This window comes from Medicago truncatula, chromosome 3 (genome assembly GCF_003473485.1).
Source record: "Medicago truncatula cultivar Jemalong A17 chromosome 3, MtrunA17r5.0-ANR, whole genome shotgun sequence".
NCBI classification, from domain to species: domain Eukaryota; kingdom Viridiplantae; phylum Streptophyta; class Magnoliopsida; order Fabales; family Fabaceae; genus Medicago; species Medicago truncatula.
Genome location: NC_053044.1, coordinates 25,322,752 through 25,340,440, shown reverse-complemented (window position 1 = coordinate 25,340,440; position 17,689 = coordinate 25,322,752). Strand labels below are relative to the sequence as shown.

General features: G+C 35.4%; 1 protein-coding gene and 1 pseudogene across 1 annotated transcript; one reads left to right on the top strand and one right to left on the bottom strand.

Moving 5' to 3' along the window:
* Nucleotides 1–3,739: 3,739 nt before the first annotated feature.
* LOC112420172 (uncharacterized) lies at nucleotides 3,740–5,067 on the top strand. The gene is made up of 2 exons (XM_024778843.2): nucleotides 3,740–4,493; nucleotides 4,541–5,067. The coding sequence occupies exons 1-2, from the start codon at nucleotides 3,740–3,742 to the stop codon at nucleotides 5,065–5,067; spliced, it is 1,281 nt and encodes a 426-aa protein (XP_024634611.2).
* Nucleotides 5,068–10,070: 5,003 nt separating this feature from the next.
* Nucleotides 10,071–17,689, bottom strand: part of LOC25490716 (disease resistance protein RPM1-like) — a 50,726-nt pseudogene continuing 43,107 nt past the window's right edge.

Below are 17,689 nucleotides of genomic sequence, written 5' to 3'. Positions count from 1 at the left end.
TATTGTAGTTTTTTACTCTTCATCTCAAGTTACTCTTAACTTTTGCCAAATATTTTAGCCTTATTTATTTTTATATAATAGTTGTTAGTCTATTTTTCTAATTTTTTTATTAATTATTTAATGTGGGTATGACGGTTTATTTCATGTGTATTAGGACAAGAGAATAAATTAAGCTTCTATTTAATAATAATAATAACAATCTATATTATATATAAAGAAAATATAGGATTTTGGAAAGATTTGGTGTTATTAAAAAAATTTCCTTATATAATGTTATATTGTTGGTGTTATTAAAAAGGATAAAAAAAATTATTATATTTATTACATTATTGATATTATTGAAGAAGATAGATACTGTTTGTTGAGTTTATTACATTTGAAAGTCGCAAATAGCTATACTTATAATTTTAATCTTTATTACACGAAAATTTCTGTAAAATATTGCTGATAATCTACACGTGTTAGCGTACGTGCCTGTCTCTTTGCTATTAATTATAATAATAATTGTTTCAAAAATAATAATAATAATAATAATAATATATACTATATTTATAGAAAATAGCATATATTTTGGTTCTTTTGGGCTGAGTTTTTCTTTTTCTTAAATAACTCTCAACTTTCAATATAAATAACACATATAATAAATAGATAAGAGAAAAATTCAAATATTAAAATAAAAGTGTAACAAACAAGATATAATTATATGTCAAATTTTTTTCCTTTATTCTTTAAAAAGTGTAACAAACTAGATGCGTATATTCATACTTACTTTATATAAGTTAAATATGAGATTTTGGGTTGACTTTTTCATTAACCCCGTAAACAACTTTTTCTATAGTAATTATTTTTGTTGATGTCATTACAAAGATAAGGATTTAGATTATATTTTTGTTGTTATATTGTTGATGTCATTGAAAGAGATAAACATGGTTAATTTAGTTTGTTATAATTTGAATGCAATAAATATTTATCTTTTTACTTTTAATAAAAATCAAAAATTTAATAAAAATACAACGTTCATAATTTTCAAATATTAGCGCAATAAAAATAACGGAAAGACGGACATGTGAGTGTCAGTCTTTTCCCTAGTAACAATAACAACAAGAGTAAATTACACTCCCCTCCCCTCAAAGATGCTTGAATTACACTCCCCTCCCCTCTTAAGTTAAAATATACACTTTACTCCCTCAATATTTTTTTTATGTTAAAATTTATACTCCCTTATAAGATGCTTGAATTACAAACCCCTCCCTTAATAATTAAATATGCACTACACTTTAATCTATTTGAACATAAATAAATATTCTTATAATATATATATATATATATATATATATATATATATATATTAATTTTGAATCACCATTTAAGAAAAATTAATTCATTTCTTTATAGTTTAAAAGTCATGATAATTAAATTTAAATATATTGCTATTGATTTTATAAATTAGAGTATAAAATTAACTTTTAAATAATCATGTTTTAATGATTTTAGTAATTTTTCACATATTTTAATTTTGTTTTGGGTTGTTTCATGTTTTATAATAGAGTTTAAAACTACATGTTAATGAAATTGTGAATAAAAAATAACAAAAAATATGTATTCAATTTTTTATTATATTAAAATAGACCCGCAATAATATTTTTTTTAAGTGTGTTAAATTATTATTTTTTGCTAGATTATTAGAAATAATAAAAAAGAATATTGAGGGAGTAAAGTGTAGATTTTAACATAAGAGGGGAGGGGGATGTAATTCAAGCTTCTCTTAGGGGAGGGGGGTGAAATTTTTTCTAATATGTTTTGAATAAGAGGGGAGGGGAGTGTATATTTTAACTTAAGAGGGGAGGGGAGTGTAATTTACTCTAACAACAATAATAATCTATTTTATACTATATATAAAGAAAAGAACCCCTTTCAACTCTTTTGGGTTGACATTTTCTATTTCCAAACATGCCCTCAATTTACAATACAAATAATATATGTAACAAATAGATAAGAATAAATTTAAATATTTAGGAGTTTATTTTAGACCTCACAAAGAATATTGAGGTTATTAGAATTTAGAAATTCTAATGCTATCGAGGACATTAGAATTTGAAATTCTTAATTAATTTTCAATACAAATAACATATGTTATAGTGGTTTCAGGTTTGTTTAATTTAATCCCACATGTACATTCTTAGTAATTTTTAGGCTTAAATATGTCTTTCGTCCCTAGGTCATTTGAATTTTCGTCCCTGAAGTTACTAATCCTTCAAATTTGCCTCTGCAAATATTAATAATTTGACTTTTGGTCCTAATTAGTTTTTTTTTTTGCTGAGGTGGACTGTCATTAGCGACATGGTGCCCATGTGGCAAGTGATAATTAGGCGAGGTGGTTTGCTTAAATAAGTCTTTCATCCCTGTAAATATAGGTCATTTGAATTTTCGTCCCTGAAGTTACTAATCAGATGTAATTAGGACGAAAAGTCAAATGATTAATATTTGCAGGGGCAAATTGGAAGGATTAGTAACTTCAGTGACGAAAATTCAAATAGCCTATATTTACGGGGATGAAAGACCTATTTAAGCCTAATTTTTAAGTTAATGTAATCACTTTCTTTCAAAATGTTTACATGGTTGAAACAAATATCATTAATTTTTTCATTTAACTCATCAATTTGTATACATAATCATTCATTCACAACGTCTCTTTTACACCTCTATATAAAGGAATGAAAACTCAGAGAATGACAATGCATGAAAAAGGACTCAACAACAATTTAAAAAAGTGCCAAAATTCTGCTGAAATTGTTCTGCATTCAAAAGTTCACTTAGAATTTCTTATCAAAGTTCATATCTTAGAAATTCTAGAGTCTTAAGAGTCTGTATCTGATTTGTATTGTGAACACCACTGATTGTATATCAAGTGTTCAACTTCAAACATTTTTCTTGTAATTATGTTTGAATTTAGAAGTCCCTTGATTGTGTTCAGGAGCATATGAAGTCTCTTGCAGTTGTGCTTGAGCATTTGAAGTCTCTTGCTAGTTTTAACAGTGAGCAATTGTAATCAGATGTTACATACTGACTCTCCTTGGAAGTGCAAAGGGGACAAGACTGACTTCCGGTTTGTAGAAGGAACCTGTATAATTGTTTTATGTCTTTCTTCTCTCTCTGTGTTTTATCCGCTGTATGTCCTGAACATCACTTCAGAAGTAGAACTCTATATGTTTCTAGGAGAGAAAAAAAAAAAAAAAAAAACACAATTCAACCCCTTTATTGTATTTTTCTCACCTTCACAGTCAACCGGTAAAGAGTGCTACTCATATACACAGCAGCGCCCTCATGTTTTCCTCCAAAGGAGAAATGAAGAGGAACATCGGGGAAACTTTGAATCTCTCTCCAAACTTAAAAAAGTTGTAATCAAGTACATGAACTATTAATTTTTTTTCTTTCAAATAGGTCATTTTATTAAACGAATGATGGTCAATAGTTGGTCCATGATGATGTGAACAGTGATGTGTCAACAACTTTTACGTATCGTCATCCCTTCAATGCTTATTCAGTTTTACATCTATTGAAATTTAATGAAAAGTAATGCTATTTTCTGGTCACTTCTTTTTAATTCTTATTTATTTACTTTGCTTGAAGTTCTAAGAACTTTTCTTTAACTCTTAAGGAAGCAGTATGTGGTATACTTTTTCGACATAACTTTGACGTTTCTAACATTTGTGGTCAAGGGTATGACGGTGCTAGCAATATGAGAGGAGAATGGAATGGTTTACAAGCACTATTTATGAAAGATTGTCCTTATGCTTACTATGTCCACTGTTTCGCTCATCGGTTGCAACTTGCCTTAGTTACTGCATCAAGAGAAGTTGCATCAATTCATAAATTCTTTGAGAAGCTGATTTTTGTTGTCAATGTTGTTGGTTCTTCTACTAAGCGCCATGATGAGTTACAAGCTGCCCAATCAAAAGAAATCAAAAATTTGTTAGAGACTGGGGAGATTGTAACTGGTAAAGGTAAAAACCAAATTGGTATTGTGAAAAGAGCTGGAGATACTCGTTGGGGATCACATTTCAACTCTATTTGTAGCTTGATAAGTATGTATGAAGCAGCTTGTACAGTTTTGAAAATCATTGCAAAAGATGCAAAAAAAATTGCCCAACGTGCAGATGCTGATAGTTCTTACAATCACCTAAAGTCTTTTGATTTTATATTTATCTTGCATTTGATGAAAGAAATTATGGGGACAACAAATTTGCTTTGTCAAGCCTTGCAAAAACAATCTCAGGATGTTGTTAACGATGTGCTTTTGGTTCGTTCAACAAAAGCTCTTATTCAAGATTTGAGAGAAAATGGTTGGGATAAGTTGTTTGCCAATGTGGTGTCTTTTTGTGAAAAGCATGATATTGAGGTTCCTGACCTCAATGACTGTCATTCCAAACAATTACAAGAGAATTTGAATAGCAGAGTTGAAACATACAATGACTGTCATTCCAAACAAACAAGTACAGAGTTGAATTTTTTTTTACTACCATTGACAAACAATTACAAGAGTTGAATAGCAGATTTAGTAAGCAAGCAATGAATTTGTTGACTCTAAGTTGTGCATTGTCTCCGGAGAATGGATATAAAGCTTTTGACATTAATACTATATGTACTCTTGTTGAAAAATATTATCCCATGGATTTTAGTGATCAGGAGAAGATTAATTTGCCATTTCATCTAAAACATTTCCTTTTTGAGGCTCGTGAATCATCAACTTTGAAAAATTTATCAACTATTCAAGAATTATGTTCATGTTTGGCTGCTGCCATTCCTGCCAATGGACAACCCAAAAAACACTTGTTGCTTGATAGGTTGTTGCGTCTTGTTATGACTCTTCCGGTTTCTACAGCCACAACTGAAAGATCTTTTTCAGCAATGAAAATTATCAAATCTAAGTTGAGAAAAGAGATGGGACATGGGTTTTTAGCAAATAGCATGTCAGTTTACATCGAAAAGGATATTAGTGAATGTATTAGTTCTGAATCAATTATTGATGATTTCAAGTCACTCAGAAAGCGTAAAGTGCGTCTTTAGGTATGTAATGATCAACTTTATATATTATGTAGTTTAAATTTTGAATGATTGGTTTTTGGTTTATTTTGAATGATTTATATATTATATTTTAGTTTATTTTGATGGCGGCATGACGGCCACCCCAAACATTTTTGTCTGGCTCCGCCACTGGATATGGGCTTCAATGATTCGCTATGTTTTGTTGATGATGAATTTACAGTTATGTGCAAGTATTAATGTATTTAGATTAACACTGAATTTGACACCACATTAACAAAATATAACTTGATAATTCGATTTTTATTTTTAAGTCATGATGTTCTAAAACAAGGACTTGAATTGGCATTCTTAACATGATTTACATAATTATGCCTCGGCTCTTCTTAGGTCATGAATTCGTTATTAAGATTGAATGACATTTTGTTCTAATTCCCTATTGTCTTTATTTATTTTTCAGTTGCAAATGAATAGATTTATTGTTTGAATAAAAGCACTTTTTATTAGAGAAAAAATAAGACAAGGCCCAAGTCCTCCCTTAAAGATAAAGTCATCCAATTCCAAGCCGCACAATACTCTCCAAGTTCAAGTCTTTTACAAATTGTATCGTGTGAGGGAGCCACATGGCTTCAGCCGTAGGCCCGTAGTCAAGTGACCAAATCCGTACATCAGTTGATCAAGACATCACTGTGGCGTCACTCACATTCCAAATTAACCATCTTAACCTTCAATGGCATCACCTGTAAGGTGAGCATCCGCAATGAGTTTTAGGAAGTCAATCACGTACATTCTTCAGTCTGCAGAGTCTGTAACTGAATCTTTTTTAGAGAATAGTAAGAATCAACAAGTGTTGCAAACTTTGTAGTGATTGCATTGGATCTTTAGTTAAATTAATTGATGTTATATATTTAATATATCTTAGTCAGCTTAAGCTTTAGTTAGCTAGTTACAGTTGTATAGACAGCTCGTTCTTTCATTATTTTTCTCTTTTTATATATATTCTTCCAGTAAATGCAAAGTTACTTTTACCATTTCACACTTGGTAATAACAGGGTTGGTCTGCCTAGTTTTGAAGTTTCATTGATTCTTTGAATTAGTTTGGTTTACATTCCCATTTTTTTTGTTGCTCTATTCTATGTTTTATATAATTTGAGTGTGATGTAGATGGTTCGTAATGGTTGAGGTGCCAACTTAGTTGAAATCTCAATCACTATAGATTGATAGCGATGCTTTTGTATCTCTGTTGTTTATATAATATATCCATATCGGCACATCTTCTTCCTCGCCATGGGAGCCACCATCCTTGTATCACTATATCACTAAAGTTTGATCTTTTCCAGAACACGAATCCGCCCATATCAGAGCCAATCTTGAATACCTGCAGAACAGCACCTGACCGATTATTGAGACCTGCTACGCTGATACCACAGGTCCAACCCACACAGCATAAGGACCTGACGAAATTATAATTCTGCAGCATAGCAACAAACTCTGATTTTTATATTCAGCCGCATACGTCCAAACAAGCTAGAGGATTCAACGACCTGAGTTAATTTATACTTGATACATAGCAGCATTGCTTATTTTTTTCCACGTCATGTTTGGTTTCCACTCTAAAATATTTCTCTACTAGATTTGGCCTCAATATCTTCTTGGGTAAGGTTGGTTCCAAGAAGTTGATGACTCTCTACTATAAAAACAGTTGCTCGAAGCCTCGAAGTCTATACACGCAGTATCTTAATAATCCTTGTACAAGTAGTAGCTTAATCTTTCTCTACTTATAGTGTATCTTAATCTTCCAAGGATATAGCCTATTGTCTCAGCATACAAATTAACAATTGATTAACATTTATTTTATCTATTTTCTCACCTGTCTCAATCTCAAATGTTTTGTAGTGCAAGTTTCATTGAACAATATGCTAGAAAAGCAAATTCCTAACTGCATAAAACTTTCTTATTCCAAAATAGAAAAGAAGTCAAAGTAAAAACAAGGTCTTAAAATTCTTGATAGGGAAGCTTTCATAACATGATGTTGCATACATAATACATTACACACAACTCAAATATCAAATCCAAACCAAAATAATAAGAAAGACAAAACATTCTTTTTTATAGAGTAATGGAAGTGCTGACGTCCCTTTGGAGAATCGGAATTGTCATTGCACTTGAAGCCTAGCACCTACCAAATCACAACAAATTATTCATTATACATTTTGACGACTTGCCTGTTTGGAATAAAACTCGAACAAAATAATCATATAACAGAAGGAAAAATAAGAGACATTATTTTAGGAAATACATAAAGCTTGTATTTTGATGGCTAAAAAGTAAATATCAAAAGAAGATTGTATCCAGTTATATGAAAGAAAAAACACACCTTAATTTTCCTGAAGTAGGATTGAGATTTCAACTTCATGAGTGTCGAAAGACATCTCCATCGATTTCTACAAGGGGAACATGCTCGACGACAGCCATCCCATGCACAAATCTAGCATGCATATCCCAAATGCTGAGAACTTGATGCTTCTCTAAGTTCTGAATTCCAGTGGAGACCCTCTCCAGTTGGGGAATACTTCATAGCTCGAGATTTTGTAGTGAAACCAATGCTCCTTTTTCGATAACAATTGAATTCAAGTTTCTCATTTGAGCATGGAATAGTCCTTTTAGTTTCTGAAACCCTCCATCTTGGAATTGCAAACTTGTGCTTTCATAAGCATAGCCAATGATCGAGAGGGACAACAAGTTTTGCAAATTTTGTATTGATTTCATTGGATCTTCATTCAAATGGGAGAATGCCAACTTCAACTGAACAATATTTTGAAGCTTGGGAATCCACTCTGGCAACTTCTCTAACCTCGCATGTAGTCTAAGATTTTGAACCATTGGTGTGGGTGAAATCAAATTCAAACCAATGACTTCGTCATTACTTGTCAATTTTGATTCAATATTTAGCTTCTCCAATTGTTGCAACTCATTCAACGAGGAAAATAAAGTCATCCCAGTTTCTCTCCCAACTTGAACCAAACCCAATTGCTTTAACTGCTTCAGTTTTCCTAGCTCTGTAATTAGTTTTACTACTCCCTTCATATTTAAATCAACATAACATAGTGTTTGTAAGGATGTCATACCTCCAATCTCGTCCTTCAATAGAATCAAAGATATTTCGCAGCCGATAAGATGTCTTAGCTTTTTAAGCTTGCTAACCTCGTTTGGCAACACTCGAACATCTGTGCCCTTTACATCCAAGGTCTCTAGATTTTGGAGCATGCCAATGGATTTTGGAAGTTTATCTAGCTTTGCATACCTTAACCTTTAACACTTCAAATGGATCAAACTTCCCAAATTTTTGGGAACATTAAACAATGGAGCATCTTCAAAATCAAGTACTTTAAGCAGCCTGCATTTAGTCAAGATTATCCTTTCAAAGTCTACCCCTCAAATGGTAACCTTGGCGCCACTGGTAAATTTGTTGTCATGTGACTGAAAGGTCGCGGGTTCAAGTCCTGGAAACAGTCTCTTGTGTAAAACAGGGTAAGGCTGCGTACAATACACCAAATGGTGGGACCCCTTCCCGGACCCTGCATATGCGAGAGCTCTAGTGCACCGGGTTGCCCTTATTTTTTATCCTTTCAAAGTCTACATGTGATTCTCCTTTCAAAATAAATAATAAATTGTATAAAAGAGAATTTATCCTTTCATATTTGCATAATATTTTTGAAGTAACAAGAGAGTTATATTTTTGAACTCAATTTCTTCCCATTCTCATCATATTCAATCAACTAATGCAACAAATTTTCCTATTTATTTTAACAAAAACATAAACATAATAAAGAAACACTAATGCAACTCATATCTCACAAAACATGAATTTGAATCTGTTGCAGACGTTCGCTTACACTAGTGAGCTCCTAGAATTCAGCTCACGTAAACATATAATTTTAGAAATAAAAATATTAAAAAAGTCAAGGGTGTGTGATAATAAATATCTCATAAGCTTGAGATACATGCAGAGCTGTTGTGGAATATAAAGTTTAAAGTTGGAAACATGGACAACAATTAACAAGGTTGAATAATTTGGCAGGAATTGTTTTTGAAAGTAGTGCGATACTATACAGATTAAGAAAATTGAGATTTGAAAGGAATTACTTTTGCATCACTGAAGTAACAGTGGTTAATGTCACCAATCAATACCACTTTAACATTCACAGTTTACTGTCCAACACTCCATGATGTTATATCTCATGCGTCAGGCACATTAGATTTAGATACACATATGACATATACACATGCTATTCAGCTAGACATTTTAATTACTATGAAATCCAGAAGCAAGCAAATCGACAAATTGACCAGCAGAAAGACCACAACATGGACAGATGGGTCTCTTCACATCTGGTAGAGGTGATACAATGGATGACCGAAAACAATTGTATCATCATTTTCTTCTTCTTTCACATCTGTTTGTTGTATTGTATAGACAACACTCTCAAAACTTCAAAGGTCGTATCAATGACGTTAAGAATCACATTTCATCTAGCTTCATTCCTTTACTTCCAATTTATTCACTATGTCAAAACTAAATACCAGTAAACATTGGCATTATGTCTTCTCGTCGGCGTGCGAATGCTATTATTCTCTATCAATTAATTGGGCGCATGTGGAGGGAGTTATAACATACAATGATCTCTCCCTTCACATTTTAGTAAAATAAAAATAAAAATCTTTCCCTTCACATGTAATTTAGAAGGTGGTTGAAGGTTAAATTTCTTCAACACAAAATCTCTATTATGCGATTGCTTCTAAATAATGTGACCTTCCTCAACCAATACATAGTTGCTTCTTTTGTTCTTCTTCTTAATAATATATTGTTGCTCTTCAGTATTTTCTTCAACTCTGAAATCTCTTACGACAAGATTTTACGGCAAGATGTTTGGCAAATATCCATATCCTAAGCTTTACAATCACATCATCTTCTTTTTTTCACCCTCGTTTCACATTTATATGTTGTATTTTTCTTATTACACAAATTACATAACACATCATTTTTATTACACCAAAACAGAAAAGTAAATGAAATGAAAAATAAGGTCTCACAATTCTTGAAAGCAACAATTACAGTTACAAACAATTTAGATATTTACTACACCAATGTTAAAGAACGATCACACATTTTCTTTATTTATTGAGAAACACAAATCTCAAAGTGTTGTAGTAAAATGTCCACGTAGAGAATCTCAATTGCCACTGCACTCCAAGTTGAAGTCCATCACCTACCAAATCACAGCAAATTATCACAGTACGTACTATACACTGCAAAATTCAGAATCTTTGAAACGAAAGGGTTATAGAAAACTAGCCCTTGGTGGAGCCATAACAAAACCTCATTGTTATACCCTATTTTTGGACCTAAAAATACTGGGCCCAATTTCGTTTCGAACTTTGTCAATTATCAAATTTCAACTGCACAGTTCAAATTGCCTCTGCCTCGCAGTATTTTCAATTACAATTTTACCTATGTTTTTCTTGCATAAAACCTTTCGAAATGTCTTTACTTGTCTTGTAGGTCATTCAAAAGTGTCTCTGAATCATTACATTGCTTTTTCTACAGTTTATTTCAAAATTTGCAAAAAGTCGTACAGAAGGGTATTTTGGTCATTTCCTGCAGTGGGACCCATTTTCATCCTTGTGACTGTCTCTGAGTCTTTTCAAATTGATTTTTTAACATTTCATCAGTAAACCTTGTTAAGTTCATTTCAAACTTGCATCTGAGTCAGTGTCAAGTCAATTTGAGTCAGTTTAGGTCATTTTAGTCCCTAGGGGCATTTTGGTCTTTTCCTGTTAAAATTTTGGCAGGGAGGTATTTTGAAATACCTCATGTCAGTTTTTGGTTCGTTTTAGTCCGTTTTGTCAATTTTATTTTTTGTTTCGCTTTACGTTTTGTCAGGTTACTAATTTTATTTCAATTTTATTTTTATTTTGCATTTTGGTCCTCGAAGAGGTCCAAAATTGCTTTTCAGTCCAGAACTTTTTATATTTTACATTTCAGCCCTTTTTGGTTAATTGCAGTTTAGTCCTTAAGTTTTTGTTTTTGCAGAAAGGTCCCAAATTCATTCCAAGCCCAAGGCCGTGCCATTTTCATACAAGTCCAGGTGTCACCTTTTCATTGGATCTCAAGTACACATGTCAGATTATAAATAGTGCACAGTGCCACACAGAGCCATTAATCACACGCCAACTCATAAACACAAATCCAATTTTTCTCTCTCAGCAATTGAATCAAAACAGAAAATTTCCCCAGAATTCCTCAAGAACACCAAGAACACAAAACCCTAACCGTTTCCAGAAATCAAAAAGTTCATCAGAAATCAACGAATTTCACATCAATCCTCAGAGATTCGTGTGAATCTTCATCACTGGATTGAAGATTCTCCTACAATTCAAAGTGCGAGCTCACATTGAAGCAAGCTCAAGCACTGATCATAGGGATTTTCTCACGCAGATCTAAGAAGCAAGAAGCAAGCTCAAGCACGTAATCACAGAGAGAGAAGTAGAGAAAGAATCGGAGAAGATGAAGAAACAGAACCGGTAAACCGATTTATTTTCGGTCCAGAGAAGGTCAAAGATTCATCAAAGAACATTCAAGTTTTTCCGAAGATTTTTCTCTATCAAAAGGTTCAACCAAAACTTAAGGTAAAACTCAGAATTCCTCTTCAAAAATTATAATCACGGTTAAACCTGTAAAATCACGCGAACAAACAGATCTAAAAATTTCCAGAATTCAAAGATAAAATCATAACCGTAAACACAAAACCTAGATCCATAAGGATCCAAGTTTTGAAAGCAAGAACAAGCGCCAGAAAAGAGATAAACGACGAAGCGATGTAGATCCTTAAAAGATCTAAACGTTTTCTTTCAAGAAAATCAAAAAAATCAATTTCAAAACCGTACGAAAATTTTCAGATCTACATCGTTTCAAGCTGTGTTTGAGAAAATCTTTGCTGGATTCGTGTTTAGGGTTAAAGGACGAATCATTTGATGTAAAAATCTTTGAGTTCTGGAAAAATTAGGTCACCAGAGGTGCAAGGTCTCGCCGGAGAAGATGAAGTTTCCGGCGGACCTTCAAGGTCTCCGCCGTAGCTTCATCCTCACCGGCGGTGAGTTTTTAGAGAGAGGCGAGAGAAGAGAGTTTTTAGAGAGAGAAAGAGATGAAAGAAATGAACTGGACCGGTGTCCATGTCCTTATATAGACGCCTGAACCGGTCTGGTTCATTTTGTCTTCATCTTGGACCGTAGGATCTAAGGTTTTTCATTTGAATGGCTGTGATGCTTTGTTTCCGTATGCTTGATCCGTGTTACCATGCGCTGCTTGTTTTGAACCGTCAGATCTAGGTCCGGATCAATCCAACGCCTCTGAGGCCTTTGGATGATCCAGGCCCAGTCTGTATTGGGTTTTGGTTTGGGCTTAAGGTTTTTTTACGTTTTTGTTTATTTTCCTGCTATCCGCACCATATGTCTTTGCTGTTTGAACCTCTGCATGCTTAAATTTTCTCTAAAAAACCTCCAAAATTTATCACATGTTTCTCGATGTATTTTCATGTCCTTTTTATATTTCTCAATGGTTTTAAAATGATAAAAAAAGCATGTGATATTTCTTGGTTAATTAGTGTATTTAGACATAAATTTGTGCATTTTTTAGTAGTGTAGTCCTCATGAATTGTTGACATGTGATTTGAATTTTTTGGAATGCAATTTTGTGATAAGTTTGTTGCTGATTACATGTTTAATTTGCTGCTTGTATATCTCAATTTCATCTCCCTTCTTGGCTTGCAATTAGTATGCATTTTTACTAGTAAATAAAGTGCCACAATATTTTGAAAGTGTGCCATAAACTTTAGCATCAAATATGTCCCATTTTTTTTTCCACATTATGGCACAAAACAAGACTTCTAAAAGTGCCATAATGAAGGGATTATGGGTCATACATATGCTAGAGCCTTATGACCATTCTCATGCACATTTTGTCACTTTATTAGTTTCTTTTATGGCTTTCTTCTTAATATTTTTTTTGTGCACTTCTTTTATTCTATGCTTTATTTTACTAATCATCTCACTTCTTTTGTTCCATTCATTTCATGAGTATTTCTCCATTCCACCACTATCTCCTCCACTCTCTTTAGCTTAGCATTTATTTTTGCAAGTTTTAATTCATTCGGTGATGTAATTTGTTATCATTGGTTTGTAGCTTGGCAAAGGGGCCATAGAATGTATTTAGGCAATTTTTGTAATATGGACTATGGACACTATGGCGCACCGGCACGCACACACTCACCCTAGATGTATGCCTACGATTGCATGTGTAGATGTATGCCTAGGATTGCATGGTTAGATGAATGCTTAGGTTTAAACACTTAGAGAAAATCCAACTTTTTTCCAAAAAAATATGCAAACAAACTCGCTTCAAATATTTTTCATAAAAATGGAGTCAAAACTCCAACAACTTTTCACCTTTTATTTTCTTAATAAAATCCTCAAATAAATCTAATCATTTAGACCTTTTTGCAAAATCACTAAACAAACCCTCACTTTTTCATACTCTAATGCTCATGAAGCCTCTCAATCCCCTTCTTCAAAATCATTTTCAAAATTTAAAATCAAACAATTAAAACAAAAAAAAACAACAAGTCTTTTTAGCAAGAACTACGCCGGTTTTGATCCCGTAAAACGGTACGTAGGCAAGGGACTTTAACCCCTCCAAGCCGAAATAAAATCAAATTATACTTCTTCTCACCCCCATTCTTCACTCAAATAAAACTTCTTTTTCTTTCAACAAGTAGGCAATAAAAATGAAGCGTAGAAATCAACTTAGGAGAACGGTTCTTATGGAATACCATAATCGCTCCGGGTGCCTAACACCTTCCCGTAGCGAAAACGACCCCCGAATTTAGAATCTAAGGGTTTTTTTTTTCAATTTTGCCCTTCCCAAGAAAAAATAGAGAATATCAAAGATTGAAAGGTTCAAGCCTAATTAATGACTTGACACCCGAAAATCGCGATAACAGAAATGGCGACTTCACTGGGGACACTTTTAGCGGGTCACGCCTAGTTTTCTTTAGTTTATATTTACGCTTTGTTTTATTGCTTACACATGTGAATATTTTGTTTACTTTCATTCGACGTGTGGGGTGAGAATATCAAAAGTCCTATACCCGGGCTGAGTGAACTTATGTTTAGGTAGAGATATAATCGACAATTCGATCCGGGGGTTGCCTCGTGTATTGGATTATGCGATCAATCTCACATAGCTGAGGCATTTTGAAGGTGATATTGTTGGCGTGTGTTGTCATGCTTAGGCACTTCACTTTCAATTGTTCGACGAAGCTATGAACCGTAGTTACCAAACCCATCCTAGCCTTTTTAGGACGTAGTGCGGTGGCTAAATTGAGTGTTGTCTCAAACTTTAGTCGTCACGCGATACTACACTCAAACTAGACCTTCTCACAAATAATCATGGAACGGGTGTCGTCCTGTACTACCATGATATATGTAAGAGAGGTTGCAGTTTGGGAACTGTGTTAGAACCTTGGTTACTACTATCCAAAGCCTTAGTTCACCGGACGCCGTGTCCATCCGTGGCCCTGTTACTTTGAATCTCAACCCACCTTGTTCTTTGTAACTAAACAACACAATCATGCATACATGCATTCATGCATAAACATTTTTCATGCATTCATCGAAGGGCTTAAACAAATGGAATTTTTTTGTAAATAATCACAGGTATGAAGAAGACTAAGTGCTACAAGTTCAAGGAAGTGGATTTGGTCAGTTTAAGAGAGTTGGCACTCAAGGTCAAGAGTCAAATAGGGTTCCGACTCCGGTATGGGGGGTTGCTTACTTTGCTCCGAACCGATGTGGAAGAGAAGCTAGTGCACACTCTAGTGCAATTTTATGATCCGAGCTTCCGTTGCTTCACTTTCCCGGACTTCCAGTTGGTTCCTACTCTCGAGGCTTACTCCAATCTAGTGGGTTTACCTATAGCCGAGAAGACGCTTTTCACCGGTCCCGGGACTTCTCTTACTCCTCTGGTTATTGCTAAGGATCTCTACCTCAAGACTTCCGACGTCTCCAACCATCTTATTACCAAGTCTAACATCCGGGGGTTCACTTCGAAGTATCTTCTTGAGCAGGCTAATCTCAGTACTACTTGTCAGGATACACTCGAGGCTATTCTTGCTTTGCTTATCTACGGGCTCATTCTCTTTCCGAACCTCGACAACTTCATGGACATGAATGCTATTGAGATCTTCCATTCCAACAACCCGGTTCCTACTTTGCTAGCAGATACCTACCACGCCATTCATGACAGGACTCTCAAGGGCCGTGGGTATATTCTTTGCTGCATATCTCTTTTGTATAGGTGGTTTATTTCGCACCTTCCGAGTTCCTTCCATGACAACTCGGAGAACTGGTCCTACTCGCAGCGGATTATGGCCCTCACTCCTAATGAGGTCGTCTGGCTCACTCCTGCCGCTCAGGTGAAGGAAATCATTATGGGTTGTGGAGACTTTCTCAATGTACCTCTTCTTGGTACCCGTGGAGGAATCAACTACAACCCCGAGCTTGCTATGAGACAGTTTGGTTTCCCTATGAAGTCGAAGCCCATCAATCTCGCTACATCTCCAGAGTTCTTCTTCTACACGAATGCTTCTACCGGACAAAGGAAAACTTTCATGGATGCTTGGACCAAGGTTCGAAGGAAGAGTGTGAAGCATCTAGGTGTGAGATCCGGTGTTGCTCATGAGGCCTATACTCAGTGGGTGATAGATCGAGCTGAGGAGATTGGTATGCCTTATCCAGCTATGAGATACGTGTCTTCATCCGCTCCATCTATGCCTCTACCTCTACTCCCCACGACTCAGGATATGTATCAGGAGCATCTAGCTATGGAGAGTCGTGAGAAGCAAGTGTGGAAAGCTCGGTACAATCAAGCTGAGAATCTAATCATGACTTTGGATGGTAGAGATGAGCAGAAGACTCATGAGAACCTGATGTTGAAGAAGGAACTAGCTAAAGTCCGAAGGGAATTGGAAGAGAAAGACGAGTTGCTTATGAGGGATTCCAAGAGAGCCAGAGGACGACGAGACTTCTTTGCCAGATACTGTGATTCAGATTCCGAGTCTGATGATTCTCCGACTACTTCCTATGCTTGAGGGCTTCATTTGTTTATCTTATTGAAATTTCAAAGTCTTCCTTTTGAAAATACTATTATTTGCAAGATTTCTAATTTGTTCAAAAATCCTTCGATGAAAAAAGAAGTCTTTTGCATTTGCATTTGCATATCATGCATCATATGCATCATGCATTGGTCACAAAGGCTTCCAAGTGCTCACTACCTCCTGGTTTCTCTGCCACAGTGTGAAAAGTGGCTCGTGCTCAGAAGGTCTACGAACCCGATAGAATCGATCGAACCAGAGAATACAGAAGAAAGAAAAAGGCTATGGAAGAAGAGAACACGCAGCTCCGTATCGAATTGGCATCTCTAAAGGAGGAATTGGCCAAAGCTCATGATGCTATGACTGCTCTGCTAGCCGCTCAAGAACAATCAGCTACGGCTATCCCTATAGCCACAGCTGTACCGGTGACTACAAGCGTGCTCCCAACCGCAGCTGCAGACGCTCGCTTTGCTATGCCGGCTGGGTTTCTGTATGGGCTTCCACCGTTCTTCACTCCCAGTACTGCAGTGGGCACTTCGGGCACTGCTAACAATGTTCTGATCCCTGCAACAAATGCTGCCTCCATCAATGCTACGTTGCCACAAACAACAGCAGCTGTCACTGAGCCTCTTGTGCATACCATGCCTCAAGGTGTTAGCATCAATACACAGCACGGAAGTATCCCCGTAACCAAAACCATGGAAGAGATGATGGAGGAACTTGCTAAAGAACTCCGTCATGAGATCAAAGCCAATCGAGGAAACGCGGACTCTTTCAAAACTCAAGATCTCTGCTTGGTGTCAAAAGTGGATGTCCCTAAGAAGTTCAAAATCCCGGATTTCGACCGGTACAACGGGCTAACTTGTCCCCAAAACCACATCATCAAATACGTCCGAAAGATGGGCAATTACAAAGACAATGATTCCCTTATGATCCACTGCTTTCAGGATAGTTTGATGGAAGATGCCGCAGAGTGGTATACTAGTTTGAGCAAGAATGATATACATACCTTTGATGAATTAGCCGCCGCTTTCAAGAGCCACTACGGGTTTAACACTCGATTGAAGCCAAATAGGGAGTTTCTCAGGTCCCTATCTCAAAAGAAGGAGGAAAGTTTCCGTGAATATGCGCAAAGGTGGAGAGGGGCAGCTGCCGGTATCACTCCTGCTTTAGATGAAGAAGAAATGACCCAGACATTCTTAAAGACCTTGAAGAAGGATTATGTTGAAAGGATGATTATCGCAGCCCCAAACAATTTCTCAGAGATGGTTACCATGGGAACACGTCTGGAAGAAGCTGTTCGGGAGGGCATCATCGTGTTTGAGAAGATTGAGTCATTTGCGAATGTTGTGAAGAGATATGGTAATGGACATCACAAGAAGAAAGATACGGAGGTGGGAATGATAGCCGCTGGAGCCGGTCAATCCACGGCTACT